Here is a 16,344-nt window from a genome sequence, read left to right as displayed (position 1 = left end):
CTTCGTCTAAGAGGGGCCTGAAGGGGTAAAATGCGAACTAGAATTTGACTATTTTTTCACTGACAAGATGGGATTTGGGTCAATGGTTCTAGGAATGATAAACAATATTATATGGGATTAGAACTGAAATTTGGGCAATAAGTGGGCTAGAAATTGGGGATTGAAGGAAAATCTGGACTGAAATCCTAATTTTCATAGCCTGTGTACAACCACCCCTTCCCGGGAGGGGTGCTGTACACAGGCTATTAAAATTAGGATTCATACCCCCTCCCCCTTGCATGACCCGCTCCTAAAGAAACACAGTAAAACCCGGAGGTAAACAATACGTGATTTTTATTTTTACTCAAGTCTACCCATTAAACGATAAGATAGCTACAATTTTGTACCTGATTTTTAAAAGTTGTCTTCAGGCTGAAAGAAGGCTTAAAATAATACTTAAAATTAGTTAGCCTAAAATTAGTTAATTACTGATCATTACTCGTAGCTTTTGTTCGTTTCAGAACAGTGGTCGACTGCAAATTACATTTGGTATAATATGAATTTGTTCCTTTTCCTTCTCTTATCGAGTGATTAATGTTTTGATGTCTTGTTGAGGCTGAGTGTTATGAAGAACCTTTAATTTCTGAAACTAAACCAAATAGTGCTGACTAGCCCATTGTAGGACTAGCCCATTGTAGGACCATTATAGGACTTTCCACAAGTTGTTCGAGATTTCCCAAAAAGTTGCCCGTAATTTCTCAAAACGTTGCTCAAAAATTGCTCCAAAAATCCAAAACGGTGCTTTTGATTAATAAAAGTTGCTCGAAAGTTGCCACAAAAAAATCCAAAACGCTGCTTTTTGTCAAGAAAATTTCTCCAATTGCAAATATATGCTAATTTCCCTTTGAAGGAAAGATATCTAAGCCGTTTCATACAATTTCACTGCAAAAATAGTATCTAACGAACATTTTAGATAAAAATTTGTTAATTAACAAGGATGTCTTTCACTGAGAAAAATCGTGGAGATATCGATGACGTCATGTTTGCTGAAAGTTTTAATGCGGAATGAGCCGAAAGTGGAAACGTCTTCGGATGTTCCTTGAAAATAATTGGTAAACTATATTTATCTTCGGAAACGTTCGTATGGCCTTCGAACAACACTCGATCTTCGGTCTAGAAATTGCTCAAAATACAAGAAGTTGCTCGAGAGGAAAAAAGTTGCTCGAAAGGGAAAAAGTTGCTCTAAATATGAAAAGTTGCCAAGCAACTTGTGGAAAGCCCTAGTCGTAAAAGGTCTTACGTTCTCTATGGTAAAAACATTTCTAAAAAGAACATAGCAAAGCAATTATAAAAACGTACCTACATACTAATAAAGCTTATAGAGGTTTAATAAATGCAGTTCAGGTTTTCTTAGGTGTCTCTGTATTCCTTTTTTCCACGATAAGCTGTCTCAAGGCTGCATAGTTCACCCTTTTGTATCCATCTTCGCCCGTCATTACCGCCCACGGGTACAGATTCTCCACTTCCTGGGCAATAACGCCTTGCTCAATTCCACTCTTCCCCAGTTCTTCGACGGCCTTTTTGGACCACACCCAGCTGTAACCCTGGAGACCAACCTCCTCGAACTCGGAATGCGGCACAGCTGTGATGTTTTCTTTCAGGCGCGAATCGCTGAAAATTGCAAACAGGGCCGCACCGCCAAGAACGGTCCTAACCACGTCTCTTCTCTCCCTTTCTCTTGACCTCCTAGCAGCTGCTTCGGCTTCTAATCTTCTTCTCTCTTCTTCAGCTCTTCGAACCTTTTCTTCTTGAATTCTTCTTTGTTCTTCTGCTCTCTCTCTCGCCCTTTGCTCTTCTTTCAGTCTTTCTTCTCGCTCGTGCGCTTCCCGGCGACGTTTCTCTTCCCGTTCTCTTTCTCTTCTCTCCTCTTCTGCTTTGCGTCTGCGTTCCTCCTCAAGACGTCTTTGTTTTTCTATTACTTCCTCTTTCTGGGCAATGGCTTGGAATATCTTTTCTTCCGTTTTCTTCCTTTCCGCTTGCAGAGCGCATTTCTCCGCAAACCTTTCCATAACTGCATTGCTAGAGTACTTAATCTGATCCAAGTCCTTTCTCAGAAACGGTTCCACGATTTCTTGGAAACTGCGGTCACACAATTTAGTTTCGAGGTTGGTATACGCGTCTGAAAATCCACTCCAGGAATTCTGATTGATCGCGGCTTGAAGCTTCCTAGCGAGGTCAGCGGTCATCTTTCCGTCCATGTTTGCTCCACCAACAGTCTTCTTAGCGGGGAAACGTTTAAAATCTGCCGCAAGAGAAGATGCCACGTTTGCATAATCGTCTTGCGAATCACTCAATCGTTTCGAATCTCCGACGAACGGAATGTCTCTGATCTTAATACGATCGCGAGTAAAATGCCTCGCAATGGTTTGTCCGTACTTGCCGTTAAGAATAAAATCTTGAATTTGCTCTTGTAGAGTTTTTCCCGGCGAAGGAGAAAGCGCTTCTCGTAGGATCACCAACAGTTCTGGGAATGATTTTGTGCCATCAGCATCTTGCTTCCAGATTTGCTCGCTTAAACGCGACACGCGGTACAAAAACTGTACATTGTGATTCTGTACTCCTTCCCTGGCAAACAACGCTAAACCAGATGATAAGAGTACCGTGAAAATGCTGAGTAAATCCGTGTTCTCGTTGTCGCCCAGGTTCGTTCCCTCCGTGTCGATTAAAATTGTACTTCCGGCGCCTTTTGGGTCACGCAACACAGTGGTCCACACACCAGTGGTACACGGTTCTGCAGTGTCGCTCGTGTTAAACACCTTCTGAATTCTCTGATCTCTATTTCCATCGAGAAAGTGTCTGATAAAGTTCAAGTTTGTGGACTTACCAACGCGTGCGTCTCCAATCGCCCCTATGATCTTCACTGGTGCAGACAATGCTTCGATCTCGCGTAGAGCATCGTCGCCGAGGATAAATTTCTTGCTTTGTTCGTCGTACTTCAGCAGTGGTTTAGCTGCTGGGTTACTGCAACAAACTGTGCTCCAAAGAGTCACGGAAAACAGCTGAACAAAGACAGCAAATTTCAGTTTCATTCTGACGCGGACGAAAACGACGGCAAAGACTCATTCAATGTCTTCCACGGTAGCCGGTCAGACTAATTGAGTTCTATGTTGCGACGGCTTTTATATCGTGTGGCTCACACAGAAACCCAGCTTACATGTACTTTGCCCCCGTATCATGTTTTATTTTTGAATTTATCATGATTATAATTGTCTTTTATTCTGGGAAAAAACCCGCAGCAAGTTTCGCTTCACTGCAAGCTGCAAATCGCAGAATACCGGAAATGAGTCATTTCAAGGGAAAACTCCCGTCAGGTCACGATCAAAATTGCGTGACTAATTTACCATGAGATTTGAGAGTGTTTGCACTGTGAAGAAAGGTAATGCGACTTTATAAAAGGGTGGTTAATCATTTTCAATGAAAGACCAGGAGGGAAAATACGGTAAAAATTATTTCCTTTTGGTGTCTGTGAGCTTTAAGACGAGCAGATGAAATTGAAAGGTTGTTTTGATGCCACGTATCAGTAAAGGGGGTTTTCCCTTTTTCCGGGAAACCTCACTTCCGGTCTTCGCTGTGGGAATTTGTTTTTCTATATTTCAGAAGAAAACAATTCTTAAGTAATGTCTTTGTTCATCGAGGGTTACGCTTAATAGCTTCACAGAGCTAACAAACCTGTGGCCCTCCTATTTACAATTATTTAAAAAAATCTAAAAAAGGCCCTAAGATATACAATAAAAAAATCTTAAAAAAAAACAACCAAGATATACTAATAATATATAAGAAAGTTGAATTAACCAATGAATTGGAATAATAATTAATTAACGTATAACTTTCGGATTCCCTTCTTTTGATTTTAAAAACATTGCAAAATATAAAATACTCCAAAGCTGTTTGAATTTCAATATCTAGCTACAATTTATTGGATACTTGGTTGTTCACAAAAAATTTGCGCCAACTGAATTAATGAATGGAGAAAAGGTTTTCTAGATTACAAGCCTAGCTTCTATGTCAGTTCATGTCTAGGCATAAAATGTATGAAACTTTTAACAAAACATGGATAATCACATCTGGAGAAAGCGATTTCAGTTCTGCTAATATGAGAAACGCACTACGTACATTTCCTTCTTTTTTCGTAAAAAAAAAAAATAGAATATATATCGGGCAACCTTGTAAATGGCCCAGCGCCCCAGCTCACCACGGTCTCTCGTAGCTTAGTTGGTTAGGCGCCCACCGGTATCTGGGGCCATGGGTTCGACTCCCGTTGGGGACTCAGAATTTTTCTTTGTCTCATGCTCGTGTCATTGTTGAAAAATACATCTTTATTAATATTCCGTGAAAAATGGGAAGTTGGGATTTATCCCTATTATTGAATAAGAACCGAAAGCGGGAAAACCCCGACCTTGTGACGTGTCAAAATCTGTTTTCCCACAAAACGGGTTTCTACTTAAACACATTTTTGCTCAGTGAGTTTCGAATCAAAATGCACAGCAAAATGAGTTTGCTAAACTCTTGCATTCTCGTAGCCATGCTTTTGGCTATTTATATTTCTTCTAATGCTCAAGGAGAACCGCGAGAAAAACAAGAAAAACAAGCGCGACTCCTCATGAAGTACAGCTCCACGCTGAAAACCTTCAAGTTGAATCAAGATGCTTTGGAAGAGCTATCGCGTCTACAGCGACCGATACGAGTAATAGCTGTCGTAGGAGATGCCCGAATTGGAAAATCGACCACACTGAACGTAATCAGTCACATCTGGACTGGAGTGAATCAAAACTACGTCGAAGAAATTTTCAAGACGGGCGATACACTCGAAGCTGTCACGCGTGACGTGTGGTGTCACATCATTCAAGAGCAAACAGGAAACGTTGTGTTACTTGATGTTGAAGGCACAAACTTAGGTGACGACGCTCTCACGACTCACCTCAGCATGTTTACAGCGCTGGTTTCGTCCGGTTTAAACGTTTTTGTTCGCGAGGTATTTCAGAATAACAACTTGCACTTTTTGTTTCACATGTCACGGCTAAGTGATCTTGTCTTCCCTAACATTACTCTAGAAAACTTTCCCAGCCTGCAAGTTGTCATCCGTGGCGCACTAAGAGATCCTGGAGGTAGAACGATCGAGGATCACACTAGAGATTCCATAGTGGAACCTTCCTTCCAGGAATCCATGCAAGAGGAGAGAAAAACAATCGCAAAGCACTTCCCGAGGAATCGAATCGCAGTGAGTCAGATTCCGCAGGTGAGCCGCCAACTGTTCAAAGATTTCGAGAAACTACGCAAAAGTGACTACTGGACTGAAATGCAGCAGCTAGTCGGCAAATTCAAAGAATTTCCAATAAAAAAGACTTTGCGAGGAAGTCCTATAGATGGCCAAGGATTAGTGGAATTGGCCGTAAGACTTGCGGAGACAATGAATGCAGACTCCTGGCCAGACTTTGCTAATGTTTACGATGCGGTGGAAAGAAATATTTGCAAGAGAAGCCATGTGAAACTAATTGAACCGCTTTTTGCGTCAACGAAAGCAGACGAGATTGAAGCAAAAATGGAAGACGCTCTGGGGGAGTTTAAAATGGAGTGTGAGTTGGAGAGTGAGATTGCCGCTGCTCGGGAAGACCTAAGGCGCATCATTGCAGAGAAGAAGAAAGCGGAGGAGCTGGAACGAAAGGCAAAGGAAGCTGAGCGCGAGAGAATAGCAGCAGAACAGAGAAACAAGGAGCAGGAAAAGAAATTTCAACATGACATATCCATCAAAGATGTTGAAATAGTAAAAGCAAAAAGAGAAAAGGAAGAAGCTGAGATAAAGGTAAATAATTTGAAAACACTGCACGAGGAACAAATGAAAACCATTGCGTTGCTGCAGCAAGAACTAAGTAAGACGACGAAGACGTGGTGGGTGGCTCGGCGATGTTATCGTGCGCTGTAGTAGGTGGAGCAGCTGTGATTGCTGCCATGTGAGTGACAAGAATTTGAAGCAAAACGTAACCACTGTACCCCACTCTCCTTACAACGTAATTGGACTTGAGGGCGTTTGCTGGGAATGGAATGCAATCGCCGAGAAAACCTTTGGACTGACCGGGGAGGACTGCGGCGTTATTGCACAGGACGTTCAGAAATTGTATCCAAGCGCCGTTACCAGAGGAAACTACGGCTACTTGCTGGTGCGATATGGCATGTTACACGAGATTATAAACAATTGCAATTTAAGTGGCAAGAAGTGTGGCAGAGCAAGGTGAAAAAAAAACTTTTCAAACGAGATCATTATTTACGCAGATTTTGAATTTAAAATGAATAATGTGTTGACTTATTGTTTTTTTGTACTAAGAAGCTCTTTATATAATTTTTTTATAATTGCCTTACTTGCATGGTCCGAAACCCTCGTATAATGCTGTAACTTTTAAGAAACAAATGCTTTTTTTCTCAAGGAATCTGGAGCGAATTGAAATAAAATCAAATGCAATTTAGCTTATACACGGTTTCCTGCGTTTGGCATCTGCTGGTTGCCGATTTTATTTCATTTTATTTTCTTATTTTCTCTTTTTCACTTAGATCAGTAGATAGTGACGTCTTGCATTTGTGACTAGCCAGATTAAATTGAATCTAAAATATGTGATTAACACTTTGCTAGTAAATATTTACATTGTGAATACTGATTTGTGTTTTCATGAATTTCTTGTGTACCGTCATCATCATCACTTTGTTTACCCTCGGATTTGAATGAAAAAACAAAGGAAAACCTAAACAGACCTAGATATGACACCTCGTAAGTTACTAAAGCGAGTACACAGCAAAAGTTTTATTCTTATCAGTCTTATCCTTTTTCCTTGATGATGTCTCACATGGGTGCCAAATCATCGATCTATCATCTTTTTAGGGTAAATCAACATTCTCAAAGAGAATCTAAGACGGAGGTTGAGAGAGAGGTGCAGTTTGAACAAATAGACTGCTAACAATTTCAAATTAGGAACGACCAACGCGAATGTACATGTAACTATGTTAACGGTATAATCCGATGATTTTCTCCTGCATCATCAGCGTTATGGTCAGCAGGGGAGATAAAGAGCCCACACACTTATCACTAACATGGTTAAGAGAATGACACGAAAGTTTCCGGTATTGTAGTCTGTCCATTCACATGTATCTATGGGGGTGAAGTGAGACCATATACATGAGCGAATAGATGTTACCATGGGCGCCTGATATGCTGATGTCATTTCCCATCCCATTATTCTGTTTGTGAAGCGCATTGAGCTTTGGGAAATGTGCATAAATATCATTATCATTTTTGTCTGTGGGGTAACCCCCTCCTCCTCCTCCCCCACCCCCTCCCCCCGTTCGCATAACATCTGTCTGCGATAAATGTTAAATCATTGCATCCTAAGCAGGCGGAAATTCGTCCACGCATAATACACGTTGGTAGGCCGCTGCCATCTACTGTCTGAAATTGTTTTCTTTGAGTTGAAAAGTTCAAGGAATCCACTGAACAGGCTAGGCTTCTGAAGAAAGCAAATCACATTTTGGTAGTTACAGTTTTTTGGAGTAAGCAAGATTTCCGTATCACCTCATACTTTATTATGTATGCATGCACCTCTTAAAAGTTCAAACAGTAAAACCGTAAAAAAAAGTCTTAACCTGAGTGTTTCTCGGGCTAATCGTAGCGCTATTCATGCTAACCGCGTACGGTAGAAGAAATCTGCAAGTCTGCAGTCTGTTTTACGTTTTTTTTTAAAAAAAAATGCTTCCTTCTTTCAAGACTTTAATGCAGCTTTTTTTAGTTATTCAGCTATTCAAAGAGAAACAAAGATCGGAATTGTTTATTTTACACTTTCGAAACAAGCGACCGGCGCGGGCGACATTATATAACAATGACGTCATTCTTTAAACGAAACCGAAACTCCTAAATTTAAAACAAAAAGCACCTAATAAAGTGTTTCGGGTTTGCTAAAAAGCCGGTCTGTGAGGAATTTATTCAGTGGAGGCAGGCATTAGGATTTAAAACACAACATACCTGATGGTTTAAAATATTTTCAACTTAATTCCAAAATGAAATAGGTAAGCATAAAACCCCCACAGGGAAGTAAATGGAAATCAGCATTTCGAAAAGGCTGATCATGAATATTAAAAGGTGTTTTTCCCATTTACCAGAGCATCATATCATTGAGCGGTTGAAACTACAGTTGTACTATCTAGCACGGCATTACGAGCTAGTTTGAGCGAGTAAAAGGTTTGACAATGAAAAGTTTATTGTTAATCGCTCTTGGAACGTTTTTGTTCGTCGTGTACTTTATTCCTGTAGCTGAAGGCAGTGAAGCAAAGATTCTACTCGAGTCTGTCGATAACAAAACGTCGTACACCTTGAACCCAGATGTTCTAGAGGAAATATCACAGCTCCAGGGACCTATTCGAGTTATTGCCGCGGTTGGAAATGCAAGAGTTGGAAAATCTACAACCTTAAACTTAATCAGCCACATTTTGAGCGGAAGGAGCGAAAATTCAGTGGAAGAGATTTTCAAGACCGGTGATTCATTCGAACCAGTTACCCGCAATGTTTGGGCGCACATTATTCAACCCCAGAACGAAGACGGAAGCATTTTGTTACTAGACGTGGAAGGCACTAATTTAGGTGATGATACCGTAACGGACCGTCTCAGTATGTTCACTGCCATGATGTCTTCCTCATTGAATGTCTTTGCATTACACATCGTGGGAAATGGTGACATTGGCTTTCTTTATCGCATAGCACGCTTGAGCGACCTGGTGTTTAAAAATAAAAATATACTGGAAAATTTTCCCAAACTTCGAATTGCCATAAGAACTGAACTGGATATTCCCTCGGATGATTATATTCGTGATGAAATCTTCAAAACACAAGAAAAAGGTCAAATCATCCAAAAGTACTTTCCAAAGGATAGCATTGAAGTCAGCCATATTCCAACTGTTAATGGCAAGCTACTCAAAGATGTGATGAAATTGAGCAAGCCTGACTGGAAAGCATTTGAGAGTTTAGCAGATAGGCTAATGAATTCTCAGGAGAAAAGAAGTTTCGAAGGGAGTTCCATCGATGGTACGGCACTTGTACAGCTCGCTGAAAAGGTTGTGGAAGCTATGAATGCCGATGGCCAGTGGAAAGATTTCGGGGATGTTTATGCAACTATAGAAAGAGACATTTGCAGACGAAGTTACGAAAAGCACATAAAGCCAGTCTTGATGGAGACGTCGAGGGGAATAGGACAGAAAATGGTCGAAGCATTGGATGAATTTAAGAAGGAATGTGTTCTAGAAAACGAGATTGCCACTGCAAGGGAAGATTTAAACGACACATTTAACGAGAAAAGCGAACAAGAAGAGGAAGAAAAAAGGAGACAAGAAGAAGAAAGAAGAAGACAAGAAGAAGAGAGAAGAAGACAAGAAGAAGAGAGAAGAAGAAAGGAAGAAGAAGAAAAGAAAAGAAGAGAAGAAGAGAATAGTACGTGGGAGACTGTTAAGTCGTATGCAAAATATCTTGGCGCTTTTGTAATTGGTGGGTACATGTTTAGTGATGAAGATCTCAAAACCAATGTTACAATTCTACCTCGCTCTGAGTTCGACGATATTGGCCTCAGAGGAGTCTGCTGGGAATGGAATGAAGACGCGAAGAAATCCTTTGGACTGACAGGGGAGAGCTGCGGAGTGATAGCACAGGAAGTCGAGATGCTGTATCCATGGGCTGTGATAAGGGGCAAGGATGGCTACCTGAGGGTGCAATACGACACGTTACGTCAGATGATTAGCGTTGCTCGCAACAAAAACTTGAAGTCGGCGTAGGCATATAGCCGACTAACCTACAGGCATACGCATTGTTGATTTATAATTCTAGCGATCTAGATATGAATTGGTGCTTCCCTTGATTATAAACTAAATTTTTCCTTCGGTACTACTTTAGTTATTTGCAAGTTGTTATTTTGACTCGTATTTGTAACTAGTAGGTGTATTCGTTGGTTAAGTCTGGATTGTCGAGAAAAGACTGGATAGCTTTGGTTTCTCTATATTTTAGGCCGATTTCGTAAGAAAAATGCTGGTAATCACATAATAAAAGTATGTTCATCTTTAAACTTGATACTTGTAACTTTTCCTTTCGTCTTTAAATTAACTTTTATTTACTTTTTTGATGTCTCTTTTCGTTTTAGTGTTTACTTTATGTAAAGCCTTATAGAAAAAAAAAACAAAGGCGCTTTGTTAGCCCACTCGTGAATGAGAATACTAAATGTATGGTGTAGAGCTATGAAATGATTCTGTCTTTTTGTGAGTGGCATGTTAGTATAGAAGTTGTTTGAAGGGAGATATGATCACGTTGGTTCTTTGTGTTTACAGCGGACGCGGGTAATCCATTCAAAAGCCTTTGTTATATAACACTAATTTCTACCATAAAGTGCAAGCTTGCTAACGCGTGTATAGTGGCAATGCGTTGGCCCTCCAGTCCAGCGGCCCGGGTTCGATTCTCAGCAGGGACGATTAATTTTTTTTTTTTACGACAATCTATTTTACAATTTTATACGACGTCTTTTTTTTCTTTCTCCGTTTTTTATGAATCTATTAGAGATGCAAATCAAGTACTATACAGTATATTTTTAAAAGGCAACAAAATTCGTCAGTTTGGCGAGCTTTTTTACGATAAATTTTTTACGTATCATGACTATCGATTATCATACAATACGCTTGGAACTATAAAACATTCAGAGACTGCTAAAATTGGACTTTATTCATACAATTGTCCTGAAATCAACCTTTTTATACCCAACACAGTCGCAGTCCACAGTTCGTGCCTGGAAAATCTAAAAATTCGATCAAAACACGGAATGTCAGTTCAGTTTTTCGAAGATTTTCATATTTTCTCTAAGATTATTTCTTTTATTTGTCATGTGAAACTCTTAAGAGCTATAAATCGAGCCATTCGAAGAAGCTTTACATACAAGCCATTTAACTTTGAACCTACGGTATCAGTCATCGTACTAACAACAACACAAATAAACCTATATGCTAACTTTCAACCCAAATGATTAGTACGCCGAAGTTGTCAAGCGGTTAGGGGTTTGGTCTTCAAAAACATAGTTGTTGTTACGAGTCGCCGGTTCAAACCTCAGAAGTGTGAAACAAAAAGTTTCAAAAAAACAAGGAAAATTAATTTATAATTTAATGCATAAATTATTATTCATAAATTAAAGTTAACAGCCCATCGACCGACCGACCGACCGACGGAAAATTTGCATATCACTTTCCATAACCATAACAATACTCGTTTCATTACATTCACGAGTAAAAATGGCCAAGCAAAATTGTTTTTTGACTAACGGTTTGTTTTAAGTCACCTCTATCTTTTATAAAAATTTTTGCGTGGTACTTAATTTGGTTTTCAATTTCAAGTTATATTTATTTAAAATCACCACTGTTTAACATTAAATTTAAATTGAAACTTATGGTCCAGCTTATGCATGCTTTTCATCTCTGAGTGTCTTTTTAGTCTCAATGCTTTATGACAGTGCAAAAAATTCTAAGTGTCGCTAAAATAGCATTGACCGTTTACGAAAAGGAAACGTGCATCTGATTTTATCTTTCTTAAGTACTCTAAGCTTTAACTTATCGAGAATAAAACTTTTAAGTAGAAATAACTGAGTAATATCTAACAATGAGAACTGCTTGTAAATAGCATATTGAAGTGTATGTTAGTGAGTAATATCGTAATGTGTAATGTAGTGTATATCTTTCAAATAGTTTTTTATTTTTTTGCACAATCAATGTTACGTGTAGTGTTTTCTTCAACGTAAAGCATTATTGTGTAAGCGTAAATTGTATTTTATTAGTGTAAGTAATCCTATTATCAGTTTGTATGTTATGTCCTTTTGTGTTGTTATCAATAAAAAAAGAAGAAATATTAGCAATTTAAATTCCGTAGTTGAGGTTGTGTGTTCAAGTGGCCAACCGAATTGTTTCTAAATGACCGGTTTTTTTTTACCGCCTACGGTAATCTTAGATATGAATTTTTGCATGATATTTTCGTTGATTGTGTCACCTGCGAAAAGAGACAAACCCATATTTTATAACTTGATCTCTCCTTAGTTGAATCTATTTTTAAAGCTATATTTATTCCAAATTACAACTGGTCAACACGAAATTAAATCCCTTGGCCAAGCTTTATTTTGCCTTTCATCTCTGAGCGCCTTTTTTTGTCTTAATGCTGTTCGTAGAATATGGTAAGAAAACGACAGCGTTTGCCGTTCAGATCTACAAACAAAAACTCTTTCTCTGCTAAGGAAAAGATATACGGTGCCCGATTGCTGCCTGCTTTCTAATATCGTGTTATCGGTAACTCGAACTCGGATAACTCGAACAACCCCGCTAACTCGAACAAACTTCCATTTCCCTTGGATTTGAACCCATTTTTCAGTCTTATTCAATCGACCCCGATAACTCGAAACCCTGCTAACTCGAATTTATTTTCGTTTATCTTCAGAGGTCGAGTTACCGGGGTTCTGTACTTTTGATAGATATATCTTGATATGCTTGAAATAAATTACGTGGCGGTATAGTCGTGAAATCACCATTCCATACACTACCTTACCAGTCTTAAGAGGCCGTCTGGCTTATTTCCGACCAACGATTTTGATTTAAGAATTCGAATTGTCTCATTTGCTGCGATTTTAAAGCCTTTACCTAGTTAATCTTTAAAATGGGTCTCATTTGATTAAAAATTCTAATTTGTGTTTTTTCGGATTTATCGAAGTTTGGTCCGATCCAGAGCAATTACCCGCCTTCCGAAACGGTTAAAATAGCACATATTGCAATTGCTCTCAAAAAATAAATATTCGCTAAAAAGATCCAGTTCTTTTTGTAAACTATATACTCATCATTGTAGTTTATTTAGCAATGTTTCAATTATGATTCATTCTTGTTTCTTCATAGGCCAAAACAAGATTTCCGACCCGCCTAATCCAGCTTTGAACGAAACACGGAAATAGCCCAACTTTGAAGGCAAATTTTAAAAATGTGGCACCTGCTTGAGACTACTTAATTACATGAACAGAATCTATAAATGACCTTTTCTTGAAAACAAGAATAAAATTTGTCAGCACACCAAGTCTGCAAAGCTGACAACCGCTTAAAATTCAGGAAATTTTCAAAATTTATAGGTAACGAACATCTTCGTCTTTACAAATTCTTCTGATAAATTCGCATACTATAACCCCTTAAGCTCTCTTACCTGGCTTTAGAATGTCTGTTCCAGCCTTTACAGTCATCTCTGAATTCAAAGTATCCTCCGAATTAATAGCTTTTTCCTCCAGCTGTAAGTTTGTACACGTTCCCGGCGAACCAGATGCATCTTAGTAGCGTGACTGTCACATCGCAACATATGTATAAAAGAAGCGTGGATGTTCTTTGCATCGCTGACTGTAGTTTTGCTCAAAGCCACTCTTGATCGAACAAAATCCTCTTAAAACGTTTGCAGGGACATATTTGGGACTGTGTTACCACATATAAACGTTGTAAACGGCGAGTCGGAGATTGTAAAATCCTGCGGCCATCTTGTGTTTACAACAGGTGTTTTCGTTCCCAGTTTCCTTGTGAGTGTAATTCAAAGGTGAAATCGACAACTTGCAATGGAGGCGAAATGTTCTTTCGCGGAGTTGCGAAAATCTAGTTGTGGTGATTTCCGCGGTTGTTTGTTTGCCGTGAAAAACTTACTGGAGTGCAAAGATGACATAGACAGTCACTTGAGGAGTTGCTATCTTTCCAAACTAATAGGAAATGTCGAAGAACACGATCTCATACTTATGAGAGCTGGCAAATTCGACTTGTCAACACACCAGCAGGAGTGCTATTCGATTTGCCCAAAACACAGATACAATCTGGGACGTAATTGGCGTCCTTTAAGGACATGCCAATACCCTCTCCATTCAGGAGCAAGGAAAAAACTCAAGAACAGAGATGTGGTAAACGTGCAGATGTCTAAAAACATTCAAACTATTTTTGGGGTATCTGTTCCAATTGGTTCAGGTAAGAGAACGACATTTATAAATATTTCAAACTCTCAAATTATTATAAATATCAATCCTCGCTGAAATGAAGATGACTGTTTCCAGAAAGTTGTGCTGCTATGTTAAGTGTTTCCCATTAGTTTGTTCCTACGCAGCAGCGTAAATGTGTTGTTCTAGTAATGGGATACTTCTCATATTTTTAAATTCGTGCCCAGTCCTTTTTTAACTTAGAGAAGGCATATTAATAAAAATGATAACGGCAGTCACATCTGAGTTTGGATGTACCTAATAAAGTATAAAGACTTTTCAGGACCGTTTCCTTAAAATTATTTGTTAACAAGGCCAAATGTTTAACGATATCTATAACTAACATGTTTTCGTTTATTTGCCCAGCGATTTGTACTTCCTGTCTGAAGAAACAAAAGAAAAAATCCGAAGAACATTTCGGATTGATGGAGCCGCCATGCTACGAAAAGGATAAAGAAAAGACAGAAAACCAGGATTTGAGGTTTGCAGACAAAAACTGTTTGCTGTTATATGTTGCATATTTTTCATCAATTGAGCCAGTTATAGAAGAAAGTTTGTTGTACCAAAAAAATACCTACTAGGATTAACACATCCTAACACATTCCTCACTTTTCAAGAAAACTGTCCTTAATTACACGAATAATATTTTACATGGCTCACGTTTTTATATATCTATATCAAAGATGAAGGACAGAATGTAACAGATAAATGTATTAAATAAAGGCATAATGTATACAGGAAATTGAAGAAACATTGACCCTGTGAAATGGGTAAGCCACGAACGATAAGGCCTAATGGGATTCTGGGTAAGTATAATTGGTAAGCTAAGTGATATTTCATTTAGCTATTCAACCTGTCTTATTATAAAGTAACAGATACATTTTCTAGTAAACGTTTGGGTTGCATTGTTTATGGTTTTTGCTTTCATGGGTCAACGTTTCTTCAATCAGGTGTAAACAGTTCACTCAGTCTCGGTGCAAATACCTTTATATCTTGTTTATTTTGTAGATTTGCCAAACAGATGGCAGCAATAAATTTAAAAAGCACAACAAGCTTGGAATGTACACCAGTGACGTCTAGACTTCTAAAATCTGAGATCGAAAAACAGGTGGAGTGGATGCCCGAGCAATGGACGGAAGATGATAATGAAGACTCCCAAGAAGAGGAAGAACGGACAGAAAAGGTAGAGTCTTTGATTGCCTCATATAATGAAGCAATGGCCACTTTATCAGAGAAAACAAATGTCGGAAAAGTTAGTCCTTTGACGTTTCAGTTGAAATCTACTTGGGATGAAGCGACAGAGAGTGAAAAACAAATATGCATTGAAAAAGCAATGGAAGGATGCAGCATTGTATGTGAAATAATCGCACCAAACGCTGGAGACAAAATTTTGCAGTCATGTGTCCAGTTATCAGATGAAGAAACCGAACATGTTTCCGGTGACTTGGTGGCTCTTATGCAAGCATACAAAAATGCACCAACAAAAAACTTAAAAACACAAATCCTTAGTATTTATGCTTACCGTTATTCAATGACAAAACTGCAAAAGCTGCATGAACCTTACGAAAGCATAACTACTTGGAAAATAAAGTGAGCAAGAGCTCATGCTCGAGAATGTGGACCTGGTTTAATCGTTGAGAAGCCGTCATCACATCGCGTTCGCCTGGATACAAATCTTGTAGACCATTTCGTTGATTTTATTAATCGATCGTACTTTTATCAAGATGTCGCGTTTGGAACCCGAAAACTGAAGTTGGACAACGGTGAAGAAATAACCATGCCAAATGTGGTTCGGACAGTTACTCGTTCAACCATGATAAGCCAGTATCTAATGTTCTGTGAAGAAGAAAAGGTTGTACCTCTTAGCCGTGCGACGTTGTTTCGCATTCTTGAAGTGCGGGAAGCCTCCCAACAAAGGTCGTTGTGTGGTCTTGACAATACTGCTGCTGAAGGGTCGGCCGGTTTTGAAAGAATTTGTAAAATAGTTGATGATCTTCAACGGATGGGTGAAGAAAAGAGTTGGGCAGAAGAAATGAAGAAGTCTATCCAAGCTGGTAAACGCTATTTCAAAACCGAATATCGCAATCATTGCCAGCAAGATGACAGCGGATGTCCCGATCATTGTCTAAAGTTCGCACTTAGTGATGCCAGTGATTCAGACCTAAAAGAACAATGTGGACATGAACATCAAATTTCCTGTAGCCAGTGCGACGACATATCCATTTGCCTTGACAAGATAGGGGACGTGATCAAAAGTAAAGACGACAAATTTTAT

General features: G+C 39.0%; 4 protein-coding genes across 4 annotated transcripts; 3 read left to right on the top strand and 1 right to left on the bottom strand.

The window, feature by feature from the left end:
* Positions 1-323: 323 nt before the first annotated feature.
* LOC144660707 (guanylate-binding protein 6-like) lies at positions 324-3,117 on the bottom strand. The gene has a single exon (XM_078521428.1). It carries the CDS (start codon positions 3,066-3,068, stop codon positions 1,380-1,382), a length of 1,689 nt encoding a protein of 562 aa, XP_078377554.1. The 5' UTR covers positions 3,069-3,117; the 3' UTR covers positions 324-1,379.
* Positions 3,118-4,391: 1,274 nt separating this feature from the next.
* Positions 4,392-6,502, top strand: LOC144659857 (uncharacterized). The gene is made up of 2 exons (XM_078520380.1): positions 4,392-5,925; positions 5,972-6,502. The coding sequence occupies exons 1-2, from the start codon at positions 4,517-4,519 to the stop codon at positions 6,267-6,269; spliced, it is 1,707 nt and encodes a 568-aa protein (XP_078376506.1). The 5' UTR covers positions 4,392-4,516; the 3' UTR covers positions 6,270-6,502.
* Positions 6,503-8,155: 1,653 nt separating this feature from the next.
* LOC144659781 (guanylate-binding protein 7-like) lies at positions 8,156-10,227 on the top strand. Its single transcript, XM_078520284.1, has one exon. It carries the CDS (start codon positions 8,266-8,268, stop codon positions 9,835-9,837), a length of 1,572 nt encoding a protein of 523 aa, XP_078376410.1. The 5' UTR covers positions 8,156-8,265; the 3' UTR covers positions 9,838-10,227.
* A 4,152-nt stretch (positions 10,228-14,379) lies between these two features.
* Positions 14,380-15,663, top strand: LOC144659207 (uncharacterized). Its single transcript, XM_078519642.1, has 2 exons — positions 14,380-14,550; positions 15,078-15,663. The coding sequence occupies exons 1-2, from the start codon at positions 14,414-14,416 to the stop codon at positions 15,661-15,663; spliced, it is 723 nt and encodes a 240-aa protein (XP_078375768.1). The 5' UTR covers positions 14,380-14,413.
* Positions 15,664-16,344: the final 681 nt, after the last annotated feature.

This window comes from Oculina patagonica, chromosome 7, assembly GCF_052425735.1.
Source record: "Oculina patagonica isolate OP01 chromosome 7, crgOcupat, whole genome shotgun sequence".
NCBI classification, from domain to species: Eukaryota; Metazoa; Cnidaria; class Anthozoa; order Scleractinia; family Oculinidae; genus Oculina; species Oculina patagonica.
The sequence above is the reverse complement of the archived record's forward strand: the minus strand, read 5'-3'. Positions and strand labels throughout refer to the sequence as shown.

Excerpts from the sequence above, each read along its gene's own strand:
- LOC144660707 (XM_078521428.1), bottom strand. The coding sequence starts at position 3,068 with ATGAAACTGAAATTTGCTGTCTTTGTTCAGCTGTTTTCCGTGACTCTT.
- LOC144659857 (XM_078520380.1), top strand. The coding sequence starts at position 4,517 with ATGCACAGCAAAATGAGTTTGCTAAACTCTTGCATTCTCGTAGCCATG. Across the intron at positions 5,926-5,971 it reads AGTAAGACGACGAAGACGTG|CTGTGATTGCTGCCATGTGA; the intron begins GTGGGTGGCTCG and ends TAGGTGGAGCAG.
- LOC144659781 (XM_078520284.1), top strand. The coding sequence starts at position 8,266 with ATGAAAAGTTTATTGTTAATCGCTCTTGGAACGTTTTTGTTCGTCGTG.
- LOC144659207 (XM_078519642.1), top strand. The coding sequence starts at position 14,414 with ATGTTTTCGTTTATTTGCCCAGCGATTTGTACTTCCTGTCTGAAGAAA. Across the intron at positions 14,551-15,077 it reads ACAGAAAACCAGGATTTGAG|ATTTGCCAAACAGATGGCAG; the intron begins GTTTGCAGACAA and ends TTTATTTTGTAG.